General features: G+C 39.7%; 2 protein-coding genes across 5 annotated transcripts; both read right to left on the bottom strand.

Annotated features, from left to right (window-relative positions):
• Positions 1-489: 489 nt before the first annotated feature.
• Positions 490-9,581, bottom strand: LOC105926269. 4 transcript variants are annotated; one of them, XM_021316485.2, is made up of 9 exons: positions 9,404-9,581; positions 7,565-7,678; positions 7,392-7,469; positions 7,129-7,318; positions 6,974-7,057; positions 4,057-4,197; positions 886-982; positions 638-794; positions 490-564 (listed from the first exon to the last, which is right to left on the bottom strand). In XM_021316485.2, the coding sequence occupies exons 1-9, from the start codon at positions 9,425-9,427 to the stop codon at positions 544-546; spliced, it is 906 nt and encodes a 301-aa protein (XP_021172160.2). In that variant the 5' UTR covers positions 9,428-9,581; the 3' UTR covers positions 490-543. The 4 variants fall into 4 exon arrangements, with proteins under 4 accessions (XP_021172160.2, XP_021172149.2, XP_021172163.2 ...); XM_021316474.2 differs by having other exon boundaries at positions 638-797; positions 9,404-9,579; XM_021316488.2 differs by having other exon boundaries at positions 638-797; positions 6,974-7,036; positions 9,404-9,579.
• Positions 9,582-11,226: 1,645 nt separating this feature from the next.
• On the bottom strand, positions 11,227-19,578 carry nagk (N-acetylglucosamine kinase). The gene is made up of 11 exons (XM_012862510.3): positions 19,564-19,578; positions 17,610-17,747; positions 17,199-17,283; positions 16,316-16,414; positions 16,087-16,228; positions 14,346-14,456; positions 14,159-14,271; positions 13,247-13,334; positions 13,048-13,145; positions 12,182-12,260; positions 11,227-11,934 (listed from the first exon to the last, which is right to left on the bottom strand). Exons 2-11 carry the CDS (start codon positions 17,636-17,638, stop codon positions 11,732-11,734), a joined length of 1,047 nt encoding a protein of 348 aa, XP_012717964.2. The 5' UTR covers positions 17,639-17,747; positions 19,564-19,578; the 3' UTR covers positions 11,227-11,731.
• Between the last annotated feature and the right edge of the window lie 1,587 nt (positions 19,579-21,165).

The raw sequence follows: 21,165 nt of genomic DNA, 5'->3' as shown, positions 1-21,165 counted from the left end.
TTTGGATCAATTGTATTTTTTTTTTTTTTTACATTTACAATTTTACTCTAACACTAATTTAAAAAAAATTAAGCTGTGTCACGTTTAGCTCCACCCATATTGAGACAGGGTCTTCAACCTGCAGTTCCAGAGCCACAGTTGTCTCTTTGGCTTACTTAATATATTAAACGATGAAATATTCACCTCCTTAGTTTTTTGTTCTGTGCCCCCCCTGCTAAATTCGGTCTAGAACCCCCCCCCCCGCTTCAAATAAACCAGACATGGTGCCACAAATCTCTGTTTTGGTCATCTTCCCTCAGCTTTTCCTTCAGTAAAGAGTCCGACACATTAAAACTTAATCTAAACCCCTCAGGGGAACACGTTCAAGCCCAAACTAGCCCTGAGCGCTTCTCGGTTTTATCTGCCGTAGAGCCTTTAAAGTGCAGGTGGTGCGACGAAGACAGAGCCTCTGACTGCTAGCCTTGGTCGATAAAAGACAGACAACTCTTGCTTTCATCAGCGGTGTATTGGCGGCAGCTTCTGCCACTAGGAGGACGACGGCGTTCAGATCTTAGGCCCGGCCCACTGGGTGGAGAAGAACAGAGGTCAGGAGGTTACGGGTGACGCCGGCAGAGGATCTGCCGCCTCCATGTTGTACCTGAGCGGCGTAGCTGGCCTGATACTCGGTCAGCGGCGGCGGCTTCCCGCCGGCCTGCGCCGCAGCAGCCTGGGGCCTGAAGCACTTATGGCAGCCGCGAGGGGTGCCGCTTTGGGACCCGCAGTAGCAGCTCAAAGCAAGCTCAGATTTCCACCCACTGCTGGGAACGGCAGATAAAAACAGTGACGGTGTCAGAAAATACTCAAATAAATAAATGAATGAATAAAAAGATAGAATGTGTGACTTACTAACTGCAGAGTGTGAGGGAAGGCTGGAGGAAAGCGCTGCTCTGCAGGGTACCAGCCCGGCCCGGGAGGCTCAAGCACTTCTCACCGGTTCCTGCATCTAAGCCAGAGAGGGTAAAAGTAAATCATCTTTATTCACATCCTTTTACACGTTTACACGTCACCTCTCATTACACTGCAAAAACGGACCTAAAATGTTCTTAAAATTTGTGTGTTTGTCCTAGATTTTAGCAGGTAAATAAGATTATCTGCCAATGGAGTGAGTATTTTGACCCCTAAAATAAGATAATTAGACATCCTACACTCAAAATAAGATGACGGCGATGGTTTGTTCCTATTTTTTTTATTTTATTTTTTTTCCCCCAGTGTCCTGTCTAGCAATGTGGCAATAAGAATCGATGTCTTAATGCCAAATAGAGCTCGACAGAATTTGCTTTCACAAGTGGAGCAAACGGCTTTCGCCATAATGCTCCGCTTGATTTGTGCATGTAAATAGCTTTATTGTGATTCCTGCAGGGAGAATTTCAAATTATATGGACACTACAATGGGAAAGTAGGAGAGTAAAGGAAGAACAAGAAGAGAAAAAAAAGAAAGAGAAGAGGTGAAAGAAAAAAACAGACCTAAAAATAAGTAAAATGTTCTTAAAATTTGTGTGTTTGTCCTAGATTTGAGCGGGTAAATAAGATTATTTGCCAATGGTGTGAGTATTTTGATCCCTAAAATAAGATAATTAGACATCCTGCACTTGAAATAAGATGACGGAGATGAATTGTTCCTATTTTAAGTGCAAAGATCTTGTTCCATTGGCAGATAATCTTATTTACCCGCTCAAATCAAGGACAGATAGTCATTTTAACAAAATGTTACTTATTGTTAGTTCCGTTTTTTCAGTGTAGTCCGCCCCTTTTTTATAAAACAGAGGAGGGCCTAATTGTGAAGTCACAGGGAAACGATCCGTGCTTATCTTTCTGTTTCTTTTTCTTCTTTTTACAAACAAAAATCTAAAGGGTGTGGCTTACATAAGTATTCAATCCCCCTGAGTGAATGCTTTGCAGAATCTCTTTTTTCTGCTGTTATTGTTTTTTTGGGGGGGATGTATATCTCCACCAGCTCCACTGCTGCTTATTCTTCTTTGGAAAACGGCTCGCGCTCAGTCAGACCCAGACTTTGACTAGGCCGTTCTAACCCTCCACTGCGCTTTGATCTAAACCATTTCGGTGCAGCCCTGTAGGTTTCCAGCTGGAAGGCGACCCTCGGTTCCCCTGTAGCGTCCAGCGGGTTTGCTCTGCATTTATTTAGCTTCGTCCGTCTTCCCACCTACTCCGATCAGATTCCCCTGACTCTGCGGGGACTCGAAGAAAAGCCTCCCCCACTACATGATGTCGCCGCCGTCATGTTTCACCACGGGGGACGGTGTGTTAGAGGATGTTTTATTCAGGGCGATGGGCAGGGCTACTTTTATACATTTATACTGAGGTTAAACTGCGCACAGGTGGACTCTACTCTTACTAGTTAAGCGACTTCTAAAGGCGATTAATTGGTCTGAATTTTATTTAGGGGGGTAAAACACAAACGCAACACTAAACATAGCTTTTCAGAACAATCTAAACTACCTTTAAAGCTCTTTAAAATTATTTCAAAATAGAGAAAGATACAAACTAAACATATATGATGGTTAATGTTTGGCTTTTATTTAAAACAACTAACCTGGCCTTTGTGTTATATATCCTAGGGTCGTTTTTTTACGTCAACAATACTTGAGTTTAGGAGCTTTTTTATGATTAAATTGTTCGCAGATACAATACTCTCCTCATTTGGACATTTTCCCACTTTATTAAAAGTTTGTTGTACAAACCGTTGTCTTTTTTTTGTTTTTAGAATAAAGATTGTTTTATTTAGCCTTATTCTTATTATTATTCAGTAATAATAAAGCAATTCAGTTAAATAATAATGCTATGGTTATCAGGGCTGCACGGTGGAGTACTTGTTGAATTCCTGGTTTCTTCCACACGTCACAAACATGAATGTTAGGTTAACTGGTTATTCCAGAGTTGTTTGCCGCCTCTAAACCAGCGAGCGCTGGAGAATAGAACCCACAATCCTGCGAGGACACGCTGGTATAGACGATAGAGGCTTATCGTTTAATATTGTATCAGGCGTGAAATGAAAAGGTCCAAGGACGAACCTTGAAAGGCCCTCGGAGCGCGTCTGTTTGGAGGACAAACATGATTTCAGATTGAAAAACCTTTGCACCCGTTACCTGGTTTCCATATTTTGACAGAGAAGGAGGCCACATGCGGGGTGTTCCAGTTTTAAAAGGTGAAATCCTCACACCACACCACAGGTCACAGGAGGTAAAAGAAATGACGTAAACAGCGCGGCTATTAAAGGAGCAAAACGCTCCCTGGACGGGTCTAAATTACTATGTAAATGAAATTCAGATTTTATACCCTGAAGTTTTCCCAACTATCCTTTTAAACTATTCACATTAACAAACCGGTACCGTGTTGTTTTCTGGTGACACGATGTAACTCTTGCTCATGCACTGCAAAAGCAGAACTAAAAATAAGTCAAATCTTCTTGAAATGAGTGCATTTGTCCTTGATTTGAGCAGGTAAATAAGATGATTTGCCAATGGAATAAGATTTTTCCACTTAAAATAGGAACAATTCATCTCCATCATCTTATTTCAAGTGCAGGATGTCTAATTTTAGGGGCAAAGATTCTCATTTCATTGGCAGATAATCTTATTTACTTGCTTAAATCAAGGACGGATAGACTAACTTTAAGAACATTTTACTTGTTTTTAGATCCGTTTTTGCAGTGTGTCTCTTATCTATAAAAGGTACAGACTGTTTCTTTTAAGTTTTGCTCTTTTCTTGAGGTAAATCTGTTTTGGATTCAGTTTTTCTCTGAGTGTAATGCACATAAGATTGTACACGTGAGTACACTGTGTATATGAGCTGTATAAAATCTTAGCTCTACGTCTGTTCTCGGCCTTTTTGTTCGTGCTTAAATGCTTTGCCTTTTTCTTTTTTCTGCACAAACAATCCTGGCCTTGTCCAAACCCCCTAACCCCTGCTGAGGTGAAAGCGTTCGTTTCCCCTCATCACAAAAGGTTCATTTCCAGCTGCGGCGCGGAAAGACAGTTGTGTCAGGAGCGGATGAGCAACCTGTGTTTTGACTCAGTCTGATAAAAGGAGTCGAGGCCAGTGGGAGAGGGAGGAGGTGAGGTGCTCTGGGCTCCTTCTGCAAAAGCTGCAGCAGCTCCTCACAGCCGATGGGACCTTTGTACGACGTTAACAGAATCATACCTGCAAGCGCACAAACAGAGAATAAAAGTAGACATATATGTGTGTTCACTGCATAAACTGCATTGCAAAAGCATCAAATACCCATTTCATCCACTGATCTCTATTACACACTGGAGTGCTAATAGCCCGCTGTTAGAATGAGTCGCTTTGAAGCCACCAGCCGCCATATTGGTACTCCCTATTTCCCTCCAGTAACTAAGGAATATGTGCGCTACAGCATCGAATAACGAGGATTTTCTCATGTTCAGGGGTGGCTTAAAACTTTTAAAATGTCAAATGCCATATACTTTTATGTTATGTTCTAAAACTATCAAGTACTGAGAAAGTCATGTACTGAAATATTTTGCATTTTATTAATTTATATATATATATATATATATATATATATATATATATATATATATATATATATATATATATAACATTTATAAATTAAATAAACAATATACAAATACATATATTTAAATATATGTATACATATATATACATATATACATACACACATACTTATGTATAAATATATATGTATATTTAATATGAATAACATGTAAAATATTTCAGCACCTAATTTCCTAGTAGTTGATAGTGTTAGTACATCCACTGACTGTAAAATTACCTGTGAAACGTTTTCACTCAGCCAGAAAACTGCTTGTTGTTGCAACCAAATCCAATGGGATTCTGTGAGAGTAGGGAGTAGCAAGATGGCGGCCAGTGACTTCAGTTTGACTATAATATAGTGTATAATATAGCTCAGTGATTTCGTCCCATTACAGTCACAAACTTCAAGGTGTTTGGTTGGGATTTCATGTGATAGACCAGCCTTCAGCAATTAAAAATAAAAATAGAAATCGTACAGTTGCACCAGACCCGGACACGCTGGGTTCTTGATGACTCTGGAGGAGCTGCAGAGATCCACAGCTCGCATGTGAAACCTGGCCTTTTCGTGGCCAAGAGTGGCAAGAAGGAAGCCATTGCTGAAAGAAAATCCTGAGACGTCCTATTTGCGGTTTGGCCTAAAAGCAACGCGGGGGACACAGCAAGCTGGGAGATCATCCATTTACCCATCTTAAAACATGGAGGTGGTAGCGTCATGCTGTGGGAATGCTTTTCTTCTGCAGGATTTTGGAGGCTGCTCAGAGGAGATGAATGAAGCTACATACAGGCAACAACTCTAAACCTGCAGAAAGAGGGCCGGGGTCCTGCAGCTTTTAAAAATGTCCCTTTGCCCTGAATCACACCTGACTCAAACAGCTAAATTACCTCACTAGCACGCAGTCAAGGTCTGCTAATGACCTCATATTGGAGTCAGGCGTGTTGAAGCAGAGGCGCATCATTTAAGGAAAATAACAACTATCCAGCTCAACCTGCCCTGATGTGAAGAAACAGTAACAACCTAAACCTAATAACTGGTTTTGCAACTCTGCAAAACTTTAGAAAACTGGCAACGTGGAGACCCTTTAGGCCAACTCTTAGTTATGGAACTATTTTAATCCAGCCACTTTGGAGGCTGCAGAAAATCTGCTGGCCTTAAATCCAAACTTTGACGAGGCCACTGCAAAAGCCAATTTTTTTTTATTTTTTATTACATTTAAAGGTAGGACGAATGTGCCTTGGGTCACTGTCTGCCTCAAGGCGGCATAACCTGAGTTTGCTTAAGCTTAAAGGGGCCTGGTCACACATTTTGACGATAAAATCCTCACACAAAACAAAAACATGCATTGATCTTCAAATAAACAATATAAGCCAAGTCCTGTTCACTACGTCATTTTGGAGCACGATCAGCAAACATGAACCTTGTTGCACAGTGTCGAAGCAGATACACCAGCTCTACAAGACCGGAGTTTGACATCACTGGTTTAGATCATGTGATAAATTGGCCTAGTCAAAGTCCAGACCTTAATTCAATTAAGAAGCTGTGGTCTTAGTCAAGTCCTAGTCAGAGTTTGTTGGTGGACCAAACTGCAGGCAAGAGTTTCGGAGTTGCATACTGAGCAGATAGGTGGTTTTATTTACCACCAAACAAATAAACTCACAGATGGCAGGAGGAACAGGGACCAGCACAAAGACTGAGGACCTAACAATGAGTCAGACTGAACCAGCTGACTAAATAGGGGAGGAGACAGAAGGAACAACGCGTGTTAATTAGCACAGACGAGGAGAGTGAAGGTAATTAGACTGAAGGAGAGAGAGAATGATCAGATAAAGCAGAATAATCAAACTAGCTAAACAGAGAACGGGCAGGCAGGGAAATAGGAATAAAACAGAACCCGAATAAACTACTAACATGAATAACGACAGAAAATGTGGCTAATGACAGAAACAAGACTCTGCAGACATCACAACCGATACTAAAGAAGAGCAAAAACACAAACAGAACTACAGGATCCCCAGGAACCTATAACTAAGTAATAACACCTAAGGATCCTGACAGTGACAGGACTTAAAGATTTCTCCCATCCAATCAGACTGAGCTTCAGCTATTTTCCAAAAGACGCATACAAAAAAAGAAAATCAGTGCAAGCCCGAGAAGACCCACAGCTGAAAATGGAAGCAAAAGAACGTTCTTTATGTGCCGATATTGAACACATGTTCTCATCACACGTTTCAGTCTCTGACACTTTGAGAACCGTGGAGCATTTTCTATCGACTTCGCGATTATGCACCAGTTTGTTTTGGCCGATCGCATAAAAACCCAATAAGACACGCTGAGGTTTGTGCTTGTAACGCCACAAGGTGTTTAAGCTTCAGAGGGTATGAACAGACATTGTGACCTAACCCTCTTCGTAGCGAACATCGTCGTTCCTGTTGGGCTCAACCTTCTGCTGCCCCAACAGGTTTGCTGCTGGCAGAAGAAAACAGACTGAATAAGACTTAATATCAGCACACCTTTCAGCTTTAAAGTGTTTTCTGCTTCATTAAAATTCTCCTTACCCGTATGATCACAAACGTTCTGCCACAGACCTTCACCCGTAAGGCCGAATGAAAGTCCAGTCCCGGCTCCCGGTACTTGCAGTGCGACCTCTCCGTCCTGAGAGTCAGCGTTCATGACTTCCCCAGAAAACGACAGAGGTAAGCTGCCGCCTGACGTCGATAAGGCAGGAAGAGGGCAACCGGACGGAGGCTAGGAGACAGAGCAGACTATGAGAGATGGCAAACCAGGCGTAAGATAAATACATTTCACTGGGAGTCTTTACCTGAGAGCCGACAGCGGAGCCATTGTTGTCTATGCGCGTGATGCAGAGGTGTTGAAGCAACACAGGCAACGTTTTAGACTGTAAAAAAAAAAAAAAAACGAAGAAGAAGGAGTAGAAAAAAAAGAAAGCTATGGTGTAAAAATGATCTGTTTAATCCAGATAAGATGACCAACCTGAAGGGAGCCGGTGAATCCAGGCCTAGCTTCACTTCTGGGCTTCAGCCACGGCCCACTGTAGTCTGTGCTGTAGGTGGTGGAAAACCTCTCCGGAGGGGAAACACTCTGAACCTGAGAGGGGAACAGCAGATGGACAGGCAGGTGTAACACAGGTTAGCAGAAACAATGTTGTGTCCAGGAACAAAACTCATACCCTGCAATATTAGTTACACTACAGCTAGGCAATAAAATACAGCATTACAAGGTAGAGTAATTACCTGCTCTACAAATACAAAACTCAGCCTTCGGCAGAAGGAAAAAAACACAAGAAAATTGGTACTTAAAAAGTATTTAGCCACTTACTCCTTTAGAGTTTAATCCCATAATAAAACTAAAATATGTGAATTTGCTTCAGTTACCAAATTAATTATTAGCATCCCAGCTAAAGCAAGTTTATACTGAAAGCATTTTGGAAAAGTATCTTAAAAAAAAACACAACAACAACATACACAAAGAAACAGATTTTCTCATCTAATGGGCAATTTAGAGAGACCAATTAACCTACCAGTTATGTTCTGGACTGCGGGAGGAAGCGGGAGTACCCAGAGAGAACACACATTTGCACAGGGAACAATATGCAAACTCCATGCAGAAAGGAGATTTGAAACCAGGGCCATGTTGCTACCAGCTATGCAGCCCTCCAATTATAATGTAATTTTCTGAGAAGCTGAATTTTGGGATCTCATTAGCTGTATATTTCTCAAAATGAACAGAAGCAAACGTGGAAAATATGACACTCCTTGCCTAATGGAGCTATTTGCATATTTTGAACTGATTAATTAATTGAAATAAATTGACTTTTTAGTAAAATTCTTATTTATTGAAAGGCACCTGTGAGTGTTGAGGGGAGCTGTATCATTACAAATGTTACCATCTGTTGGCTTGGAAATATATGTACACACCTTTATAAAGCAGAATCTTGATTCTATGCATTATTTAGGGTTTATAGCTTTTAGTGTGCAGCTAGGCTACTTTAATTAGATGGGTATATAATTAGTCTATTTTGTCGTTGCTTTAAGAAAAAGTTATTGTTTTAATCGTTGTTTGGCTTTGAAAACGATAGATCTGTAGATTTTGTATATATATATATATATATATATATATATATATATATATATATATATATATATATATATATATATATATATATATATTTTTTTTTTTTTTTTTTTTTTATTTTTTTTCAAAGGAAACTTTACCATTTTTAGAAACAAAATCTACCCACCCCCCCAAAAAATAAAATAAAATAAAAAAGATATAAAAATCAAAAGACGGCACAAAAAAAGCACCGCCGGTTAACGGCGAGAGCTAACGGTTCACTTGTTGCTTGTTAGCTTCTTAGCTAGCTGGGGCTCTAGAGTCCTCAACAGACAACTTATCGCAAGCGCTAACAGTGAATGTAAATAAAGCAAAAAATATTCATAATACAACAAATATATGGGCTCTATGTTATTAAATAACAACTTAACCAAACTTTATTATTATTATTATTAAAACACGGTTTCTTCGCGTGTTCTTGGAGGTGTATCTGCTGCCACCAACAGGCCGCACACCAGCACCGCAGTCTTACGTGTAAAACCGATCCTATCTCTAAAAGCGTTCGTGGGCTGGCATAATTTATCTTATTTATTAATTTTTACCCCTATTTCAAATACGTTGTACAAATCTTCATGTTTCTATCTAATTTTCTATTTAGATAAACCGTTTCTCTTTTCCTTCAACAACCCATTCAAAGCAACAGAAGGCTTTTCTTTGAATAAAAACAACCACAACCACACAAATAAAGGACCTATTTACCGCAAGGCGAGCGCCAGGGAACATGTTTGCTGCTTCCTCCTCGGCAGATTAATTTCTCGGCTCTATTACAGCGTCACAGCTGGATAGCCCAGAGAAGTATGGCCACCATCTCTCCGAGTGTTTACAATTAAACATTAATTCTTTACTGTTACACGAATGCTATGGTTTCACCTTTGCATCACTAACTCAGAGGTTGTTTTTGTTTAAAGATTTTTTTCAAAATAAGAGAGTTAAAGCCCCCCTTACATTGCCTTGTAGACTTAAGGGTACGTAGACCTGTTTTTCCTCAAACTTAAAGGTTCAGATCATCAAATAAATTCAAATATCAGACAAAGGTAACCTAAATAAAATGGGCCTACAAAATGTAACTTTCAAATGAATATTATTTAATAAACAATATAACAACAATCCAAACCAACCTGGCCCAATGTGAAAAAAGCAATAACAACCTGAACCTAATGACTGCAGAAGCTGCCATCAAGGCCTTTAAAAAACTGGCAACGTGGAGAAATTATGTCCCAGTTGCAGAGCTATATTAATCCAGCCACTTTGAAGTCCAGCGGCTGTTTAAGCTCATGCCACAGAAAGTCAATTGGACTCAAGTCCAAACTTTGACTAGGCCACTGAAAAAGCTTTTTGTTTTTTGTTTTTACATTCAGATGTGGACTTGCTGGTGTGCTTTCACTTACTGTCTGCCTCACTGCTGCATAACGGAACGTGCTTGAGTTTATGGTCACAAGCTGAACATTTTCCCTCAGGATTTTCTGCTCGAGAGAATAATTTGTGTTTCAAATAATCACAGCAATTTGCCCGGGTCCTGAAGCAACAAAGACAAACCAGACTACCACCACCACCACCACATTTCACCATAGGCATCTATTTTTCTAAAATGCTGTTAGTACACTAGATGTAAATTGTACCACACCTCCCACAAAATTAAACCTGTGTCCTGTCAATGCAAGAAATAATTTCCCCAAAAGTCTTGGGGATCATCAAGATGTTTTTTTGGGGGTGGAAATCTGAGATGATCTCTTGAGTTCTTCTTGATCAGCAATGCTTTTGACCATAGAACTCTTTCATGGAGGCCATTGCGGCCCTGGTCTCTTCATTATTGCTGAATCATGAACACTGACGACTATCTGAGGTTATGTGAGGCCTTTAGATGTTCTGGTTTCTATTGCTGACTTCTCGGGCGAGTTGCTGGTGCCCCTCTTGGCCGTAATTTTGGTAGTCCGATCACTGGGAAGGTTTAGGAAGGGTTTCTGTAATACCCCTTTTCAGACCCGATAGATGCTAATAATTTAGTTTCTCATCTCCTTTTGATATTCATTACATCAGGGCATGATGTGCAACTTTTTAAGATCTTTCAGCTAGGGCTGAACGATTTTGGAAAATAATCTAATTGCGATTTTTTTTTTATATTGCAATTTAATGCGATTTTTTTTCCAAGTTTAATTTATCATGTGTTTTTAAATATATACAAAAAACAAATCAATTTGTTTCCACGCCGTGCAGATTAGTTGCTGAAAGACCCACAGCATCTAAACTCAGGTTCATGCCAGGCCTGGGTGGGACTAATAAAATTGAACCAAGAAATGTGTTTAATCACAGTTAATTCCTGATCTGAGGGGGGCAACTATATTTTCATCAGGACACAACCATGTGTTGACCATGATTGCAAATATCATAAGCTAGAGTTTAAATGAATAAAAGACGCCAACACGAAATTGCCGACCTGATCACAGGCATTGCTGTTAGGAACAAAATACCATTCGTCCTAATTTACATCCCAATGTCATCTACAAACCTGAACAATCCACTGATTTATGCTTAAATAGTTTGTTTATTGCAAATGTGCTATTATATAAACAATATAAAAATCAAGAATCAGTATGAAGCTTTACATAAAGTTAATGGCATCTATTTTTACATGGCAACAATCTGGTGACTGTGTGTTGATCAAGGAGGAAAGAATGGTAGTTTGTGTAAAATCTAATGTTTTTAGTCACAGAACCTTTGGCAGAGCAGCAAGAATTTCTCTTCAGTCCTGTAGATTCTGCAAAATCACCAGCACGTTTATCACAAATCATGAATACGAATGAATCACAAAGGTAGAAAAACAAATCTGACAGTTCTATGAAGTAATTTCAGTTCTTGTTACAGAAGGCGCCAAGAACACACAGGATTTAATGCATATTTGTCATCTCTGTTTATCTTGTGAAATCATGTGCAAGTCCAGCCTTCCGCAAACCAGGATTTGAGCCGTTGTGATTGGAGTAAGAAGAATGGACTCTTAAAAAAATCATAAAGTGGCCTTGTGCTCTGTTGTCACTGGCTGGCGCCGAAGGAATGTTGATAGAAAATTTTAGCATTGGCACCATAATCCATGTTGACTGAGGCGCCTGAACGCTGAGCACCGAGGCAGGCCCCTCCGAGGGCTGAGGACTGCTGCAAAATCAGGAGGCTGTAGCCGTGGAAACGGCCCTTTAACACGTCAGACGCCGCCGCCTTGTCCAAGACTTCGATGAACCCTGAAGAGAGACAGACAGGCACAGGAGGGGTTTTTCCTTTCCACTGTTGCCACGTGCATGCTTGTTATGGGGGATTGCTGCAAATCAACGACTCCTTGTAATCTCTCTGTATGATTCGCTTGATTCAGCTCTGAAAAGTGCCTTGGGATGACACGTGTTCTGAATGGCTGCTATATACATAAACTGAAGTGACTTGTGTTTGGGGGAAAATTGTGTTTTTTTAACTTCCAGCCACGGAGACACTGACCTGGCTTCAGCAGAGACCAGCTCTTCCACACGGAGCCCACGCACAGAATGGGCACCCCGAGTTCACCGCTAATTAAAGGCTTGAAGGAAAGACAGAAGGTACATGTTTATGTTTTCATAGCCTAGCAAAAAAGTACTCACATCCCTTAAACTTTTCCACATTTTGTCACATAACAAACACTAACCTCACTGTGTTTTACTGGGATTTTATGCAACAGACCAACAATATGAGGTGCACAAAGCTGTCACGGTACTGGCTATGTGTCTGTATGGATGATTTCTTGAATGAACTGATATTGTAAGATTGTTTCTAGGTAATATTGAAGTCCTTCTGTATGTTTGCTGTTTTTATCTGTTCAATGTGGCATGGGGTTAATATGAAGTGTGCTTTGCCAAAGGGACTGCAGACAAGGCATCAAATGGTAAAATGTATGTTTTAATTGTACATGGTCCCTTTCAAATAAACTTTAAATAGAATAATAGCGACGTGGCAGGGAGATGATAACATGGTTTTCCAAATGTCTAAATAAAAATCTGCAAGCGTGCACTTGTTTTCAGCCCCTCTGAATTAATATTCTGAAAAACCACCTTTCCCCACAAATTACAGCATCGAGTCCTTTGGGGTTTGTCTCTTCTGACTGTGAACATCTACTGATTGAAACTTCTGCTCCTTCCTTTTTGCCAAATGCCTCAAGCTCAGCCAGATTATTGCTGCGAGCAGCAATTCAAGTCTTGCCACAGATACTCAATTGGGTTTAGGTCTGGACTCGGACTGGCGGAAGTGATTTCCTGTTTATTATTCTCATTTTGTATCTCTTAGATCATAACTAAAGACATTTTTTTGCCTCACTGTGCGCTGCTGGCTACCTCTTGTGCTGCAGGTAGGACTGCTACCACATGTTTAGCCAGGACTCTGCCTGCCTCGGCAAACACGTGCCGACAGAGAGCGTCTCCAGCTTCGGCACCTTTGATGCAAACAATAGAGAAGTTTTTTTTTTTTTTTTTTTTTTACATTTTTCAATCAAACAGATAAAAACAACACAAAAACAAGAAACACACAGATTACCTTCAGCCAGCTTCTTGCAGAAACCAGCAAAGAAAGATTTCTTGAAGTCTCTGTAGAGGTGTGGCAGCATGCCCATCAGGTCTGATACCTGGGTAGGTAATGGTCGTTTACTCTCTAGTCTTAAACTCTAAACCAGGGGTGTCAAACTCATTTTGGTTGAGGGGCCGCATTCAGGTTAATCTGATGTCAAGAGGGCCACATGAGTTAACTCATTGCAAGATTAAATAGAACTAATAAATGTGGACTTGTTGATTTTTATATTAAGTTAATTTCACTTTTACACAATATATTATGAATAACGTCAGCGTTTTTAAGAAAAGTATGTGCAATTTCAACAATACTTTTACTCAGTTAAACATTTACTTGTGCATTATGCATAAGAACTGATCACAGTGATTATACAATGTTGAAAAACATTTATTCACATTTTTTGGAACTTAAAAACACTGTCCTGCATGACAAAATACATCAAACAGCTAAAAATTAAGAAATTATTAAAATTTTTCCACACCTGAAGCCTAATCTGCTAATTAAAACACAGCGCCCCTCGTGGACAATATAGGAACTTCAATACATTTTTCATTATTTTTATTTTATTTTCAATTAAACAAAGTACATGTTTTTTTCAATAATTGTTTTATCATTCTTTTCCTTTTATCTTGTCCACTTGTGAAAGTTAAATCTGATGAGCTCTTTGTGGCATCTTATTGCCACATTGCCAGACAGGACACTGGGGGGAAAAAAATAAAAATAAAAAAGAATTTATTTTTTTTATAAATATATATAATGATAATGCATTTAGCCACAGGGCCGGACTAAATTGTTCGGCGGGCCGGATCCGGCCCGCGGGCCGTATGTTTGACACCCCTGCTCTAAGCAAAAGACATACATCTGCTTTTGGAGGCATCTGACCTGGAAGTACTCTTCCATGGCCTTTCTGACGTGCGTGATGTCATGAGGAGGCGCCGCCAGGTTGTCTCTGGCGTCAAATACCGTCTTCACGGCCAAATGAGAGATCCAGAACGCTGCGAGACGGAGGGAAAAGTTTGGTTTCTGTCCAGCAACAACGACGAGCTAAATATCAAGTCAGCGCGGTTACCTGATCCTTCGTCTCCCATCAGGTGACCCCAGCCTCCGCAGCCGATCTGTGAGCCGTCAGGGTTGACCAGCTTGCAGTTGGAGCCGGTCCCTGATATCAGGACTACACCTCCTGGAGAGAAAGCGCAGCCATGACAGTGTTTTAACTATATTAATTGATGACTCTCTTTCTTTCAGCCTGAATATTCAGTAGCTGGTAAAAAGCTTGAAGTTAGGTTTTTATTTCAGGATAAAATCCATATATTTTATTTGAATCGAAAAACAACAACGTCTGGTTGCTGCTGCTGTCATGTTAGTTTTAGATTATGGAGACGTCCTGTACATGCACGCCTCGTTTCTTCTGTGTATCATGGAGCGTTGAGGGTCATCATGACCTAAAATTCACTAACTCATCATCGTTTGTTGTATAAACATGTTGGTTGGTCCTCATTGTCCTCAAGACATGTAACCGTTTACAAATGTACCTCTCAGCTCTTCTCCAGTTGAAGAGTTCAGGGTCGTACAGTCTTCGCTCTCCACGATGACTCGGACACAGCTACAGCTGTCTGTAAATGTTTCGCTCGATTTGAGGATTTTATATTGTATTTTGTTTTTAAATTGATGTTGTTGTTTTTTTACTTATTTTGTTTAAAGGTGTTTTGGTTGTTTGAAACTTGTTTGCTTTGCTGCAGTCTTGGGCAGGGCACGCTTGGAAAAGAGATTTAGATCTTAACGAGGCGTTTCCTGGTGAAATAAAGGTAAAAAAAAAAAAAAGTAGACAAGAGTGGGCCATAAAGAAGCAGCGATGGCACTCCTAGGCAGACACGCCTAAAAGGGTAAAGGATCAATCCTTAACCTGGGACTGTGAGGAGCTTTTAAATGAAGGCGTACGTGTGATGAAAGCAGAACAGAAACTAAAACTGTAGCCTTATAAAATGCAGAAAATTTACTTCATTTAATAGGTGATTCTTAAAATGGCCAATCAAGTCTGCACTAATGTTACAGAATTTTAACTACATGCAAGTTAAAATGCAGATGCCAATTAAATTCTGTGCACGATTGTGTTAAAATAAATTAGCTGGTATTTTGTCCCCTGGTCAACACCAACCTCTATAAAACATCGGAGTCTGTTGGTCTGGAGCATCAAACTGTGGTATAAAAAACATCAGTGATGATTTTAGGTAATAAGTGGCTACAAATTAATCTGAAAAGGACCATACAGGGTTCCTACAGAGTGCGGAAAAATCTGGAAAGTGATTTCAGTATTTTCCAGGTTTGAATCAGTATGGAAAAGTGAATAAAGTGTTGAATACTCGCATTTTCAGACTTACGTCTCCGTCCTATTGCCTAAACATCATGTTCATCCTTCAGTCCTTCCTTTTTTCCCTCCTCAATTTCTTCTATCCATATGTTAATCTCTGTTCCTCTCTCTCACACTTTGGTCCACTTTCCCTTCTTAATGTCATTCCTATTTTCTTAGTACATTTCCATCTTTGTTCTTCCTTCCTCACCTCTTTGTGATCTTCCTGCCTCCCTTTCCCCCTTATGCTTTTCATCTCTTTCTTTCTTTGACCCTCGTATCTTTCCTTTCTTCTTTCCATCCTCCAACCATTGGTTCCTATCGCTCTTCTTTCTGACTGTCTATTGTTACCAGTATTTTATTACACATCCAAAATGTACACGTATATGTTATTTTCTTAAATGATTCACATATAACACCAAATTAAGTGTGAAATTTGGTAAGACTGAAACTGGAAGGCTACCTCGATCACTAGCCGTTGCCATCGCACCAATGGCATCTGTGGTGATGAAGTAATGCTCGCTGAGATGTGGGAACCGCTCCTTCATCACAGCTATCAGGTTGTCGATGGCATCCTTCTGCTCGCCCCCGCTCAGAGACATACCCTTCACACAAACACACAGAACGATAGTTTCCGCCTGGAATAAAAGCTGCGAGCAGGAACCCTGTCTTAGACGAGCCGCCCGACTCACCAGGCAGCGTAGCGGTGTGTTTGGATCCAGTCCTGCGGCGAGCTTGGCTTTCTGGACCATTTCGTTGATGGTTTCGAGACATTTATCCACGCCGATCAACTATGTTAGACGCAGACAGAGAAAATAAATGATCACCGCTTTTAATTCAGTGGTTTCATGTTGAAAAACAAACAAAACATAACCAATTGAATAGAAAGGAATAATGAGCACTATAAAGAAACATTCAGTATCTAAAAATAATAATTTTTATCTAATAAAAACTATTACTTTAAAATGTAAAACAAGTATTTTAATTATATAATAACAGTGAAATAAATCATTACATGATAAGAATATGAACCTGGGCTCAATCAGGTTGTATAAAATTGGTTTAAATCTAACCTCAAGTATAAATAACAACAAACAAACAAAACTCTGAGTCATCAGGCTGTGTGTTTAAAACTTTTGGTGTTGATCCTCAATGTGAGCACCTCACCCCACATGTCGCTGAACACTGCGTGTCAGCTGGCTGAAAGAAGCTTGCTAAGCCTACAAGAAGGACCTATTCAGCTATTTGCTATTTGGAAACACGGACAGCCGGGGTGTGGTAAGGTAAATTAGCACCGCTCACCTCTCAAACTAAAGTAACGCTGTTTTTATAACTATATTTGGTAAGCTAACCAGCTAATATGCTGTACTTTACAGGAAGCAGAACAGCAAGAAGGTACAATGTTAGGGGCTATTTCCACTTGAAACCTAATACAACTACTACATTTAGTGGGATTTTAATTCATATCTTGGGTTAAGTCTTTTTTTTATTGCAAATAAAATGGAAATGAGCTAAACTTTGCATTTGCCTTGTAGATGGTCCACCCTGATTTTTGTCTGCACCTGTGCTGCTCACCCAGTGGTTGGTGCAGGGTCCCACTGCCTCTCCCAACACCTTCCCGTCTCCTGACAGCAGCACAGCCTTGGAGTGAGTCCCTCCCCTGGATGGAAAGTTAGGACTCCGTTAACAGAAATGCGACTAACACAATAACCCGAGTAAGGCAGTGAAGGTGCAAAGATACAACATGTAACAAGTTTCATTCATTCTAAGCTTTTTCTCACATGAACACACCATTTAGCAAGCGGGATGAGATGATCACGAGGTTTACACTTCCGTGTCCGATAAATATTTAAGTTTAGTCTGAATTTATACATGACAACCCTCAAAACATGAATAAACACACAAAATATATCTAATAAACAAAGAAGCATACATAACTAAACTAAAACTTAAAAGCTTTTTTGGGATATTTGAACTCTTTCTTACCCTTCTATTCCACCGAACACTGATGCCATATTCCTGTTTTGGTCCGCTGTCCACGCACAGCTCAGATCTCGCGAGATCCATAACGCAGCCACACTTGCAATGCTGCGTTCTAACCAGTAGATGGCGGCATTGTGTTTTCTTTTGAGTTTGGAGAAAGTTTTATGTACAAGTAAAAATGTAATAAAAATGTAATAAAAATAAAAATAACAATTATACTTATTTTGAGTTCATTCATAACTATTTTCTTTCTTTATAATAATTATTATTCTAGTTGTTTATACTACTACTACTACTATTATCACTACTATTACTACTACTACTACTACTTTGTTATTCTTCTAATTATATATATTCTTTTGCTGTGGCTGTCATTTACCCATTTAACTACAATAATAATAGTAATAACAATGATTATAATATCAGATAAAATATCATCCCTTAAGATGAGTAAGGTTGTTGCCAAGATATGCCCATGAAACCTTAACCACTATTTTTAAAAATATACAAGAAATATGAGCTTAAACACTTTACTTTCCAGTAAATGTACATGAAATATAAAATTCTCTTTAGGATACAAAATACCATACAGATAAATCCTAAAATGCCCATAGCACATAGCCAAAAAGTTAAGCACTTAACCCCAAACATTCACATAGACATACACATGTATGAAAGTGAATCCATATCTCAGTATTATTTTTTTAAACTTACTGATCACCTGATTAAGCTTGTTCTGATATTTAATGCAAACATTAAGTACTAAGATGGTACATTAAGAGAGAACACGCTCAGTAAACACACATTAATCATGATTTATGTGTGTTTACTGACATAGGAGCTTTTGAATTTCCTCAGAAGAAAAAGTCGCCATCTTGACTTTTTATAGGCTCATGAGCAGGAAGCTGGAAGGAAACTCTGCTATCCGCAACTGTGCCAAGGTATTTTAAATCAGTAACTTTGTCCACTTTCTGACCCTTTATGACTATTGGCCCAAAAAAAGAGCCTGTTTTATTATCTTTTTACCTCCCTCTCAGCCACAGCTCCATGGTTTTACTGCTATATACGCTGACCTTGTTATTTTGATCATTTCACAGCCAAGCAAACAGGTTTATCTTCAGATATGAATGATTTTACAAATCTAAACTGTGACAAACAGAGAAAAAAGAAGAACCTAAACAGAATAAGACGTTCTGGACTCATAATACGGCTCAGACTCATTGTTCAAGAATCCTTATCCAGTGTCAGAATAATGTCATTAAGATTTATCACCACTTGAGTTACAGCACGGTTACACAGTGAGCCAACAGGAACAGGAGGCATCTGCAACATATTAATTTAGCTGGGCAGCTCCTCTTGCCAACACACACTGCTTAATTTAAAATTCCTGCAATATTTCTGCAGTGAAAACGTATTTATTTTGGGGCCAGAAGCAGGTCTACAGAAATAGGGAACAGATTATTATGCACAAGGAAGAAGAAAAAACACAAAAACACGTTTAGCTTTCTGTAACATTTAGATCCCCTGCTGGGTATGTTCCTGTATCCTCATCAGATGTGAATGAGACTTTGTGGGTTTAAATTCGACATGAATAAAGGACAAAAGGCACAGCGTTAATTAGAGTTTGGGCAAACGATTAGGTAGGAAAGTGAGTGAGTGTGTCAGAGATGAAATCAGGGAAGAAGTTACACAATAGTGAGGAGGTGGGTGGAGGGAAGTAGAAGAGCATGCTGATTCTGCTGCAGGCAGAGATATATAATCGTCATGTTTCACGCACCAAGACGATACCAGAAGTGGGCACGGACTTCTAAATAAGAGCGCGTTTTCAAATAAACAAGAACGTCTCTTCCTCTGCAACACATTGCACTGCAGGTTGTTTCAGTGCACATTTGTGCAAATATCTCAAAGTAATACATGATCTTAAAACATGTGATTGGCGTTCATGTCATCAGCTGACCTGGGGGTCTGGCCAAATGCATGGAGCCATTTGTTCTGCAGCGAACTGTCAGCCTGAGGAAAGCCTTTGGCGACAGTGGAGAGGAACCGTTCCGTTTTACAGGGAAGAAACCTGCGTCAAAAACCCAACTCAGCTGTGGCGAGTGGGTGTGGGCTGAGGAGACAGGAAGGGCATGCTGACTGAGCACGAAAGCACTGGGGTGGCTCCTTCCTGCGGTGAAGAAAAACAAAGCGTGCACTGAGTTAGTGACATTCATAGTTCTGTCAATGGCTCCATCTAGGAAAGACAGATAAACACAGAAGCACTGAGTCAGGGGTACCTTCTATGCAAAGGACAAACAAAGAGCAGCGATCGCTCCACCCTATTGTATACATAGCTAAACAGTGATGCACTGAGCCAGTGGTCCTTTCTATAAGGAGAATACAAAGTTAATGGCAGCTATAGATTTGCTATTAAGCATCTGGTATGGGCCAAGTTATATATATATATATATATATATATATATATATATATATATATATATATATATATATATATATATATATATATATATATACACAGCAGAGATGGGTAGTAACTTGTTACTTTTACTCAGTTACATTTACTTGGGTAACTTTTTGAACAAAATATACTTTTAGCAGTAATTTTACTACACTGTGCTTTTACTAAGTATCGCTACTCTTACCAGAGTAAAACCTCTGGTTACTCTACCTGCTGTGAGTAACTTCATGGATAAAGAACTGACTGGTTTTAACCAAAAATGCACCAGAGAGACAAAAACCTAGAGTTTATGTTAAAGAAAATACTTCTTATTTGTACACAAACTTTGTTATTTTATTGTTATTTTCTATCTGCTGAGCTCATTTGGAGGTCAAATGAACATACAATAAACCGTAGATCTTGTCATTAGAAGTACTTTGCACTGTTCTGGCATACTGTATATTAACTGCTGTAAGTATTGCTCTCAAGTCTAATCTTAAAAAAATATTTAGAAAAGTTTGTCTGCCTGAATTTGTTATTTTGCAATAAAGTTATTTTTTCATTTATGTCTTTAAAATAACCCTGTCTGACTACATAATAAAAAAATCAGATCTTATGTTTAGTTACTCAGTACTTGAGTAGCCTTCTTACTGAATACTTTTTCTTGGCTGACTACTTTTTACTTTTACTTGAGTAAAAACATGTTGAAGTAGTGCTGTTCTTACCTGAGTACTATTTCTGGCTACTCTACCCACCTGTGAACGTCAGTCAGGCTCACCGTGTCTCTCCATCACGTTGTGGGCCGCTCATGCCTTTATTTTGAAGGGCCCAAGAGGAAGTGGTTCGCTTGTGTTTGACGTAATCCGCAACAGCCGCGCTCCATCCTCACAGGAGGGGTGAGAGAGAGAGAGAGAGAAGAGACAAAACAGTCAGACGAGTTGCCGACCAGACTCGGATGGTACTGAACTTGTGACGGAACCGCTCTGGACCTTTCTTTCTCCTCCCTCCGCCATGGCATCGCCTCCTCCTCCTGTCGCGTCTCTGCAGAGCCGCTTTTTTAACGGCTGAGGAGCAGAAGTGAGAAAAAAAAACAAAAAAAAAACGGGGGAGGAGACGCTATTT

This window comes from Fundulus heteroclitus, chromosome 14 (assembly GCF_011125445.2).
Source record: "Fundulus heteroclitus isolate FHET01 chromosome 14, MU-UCD_Fhet_4.1, whole genome shotgun sequence".
Classification (NCBI taxonomy): Eukaryota; Metazoa; Chordata; class Actinopteri; order Cyprinodontiformes; family Fundulidae; genus Fundulus; species Fundulus heteroclitus.
Note: the sequence above shows the minus strand (reverse complement) of the source record. Positions and strands in the feature narration are given on the sequence as shown.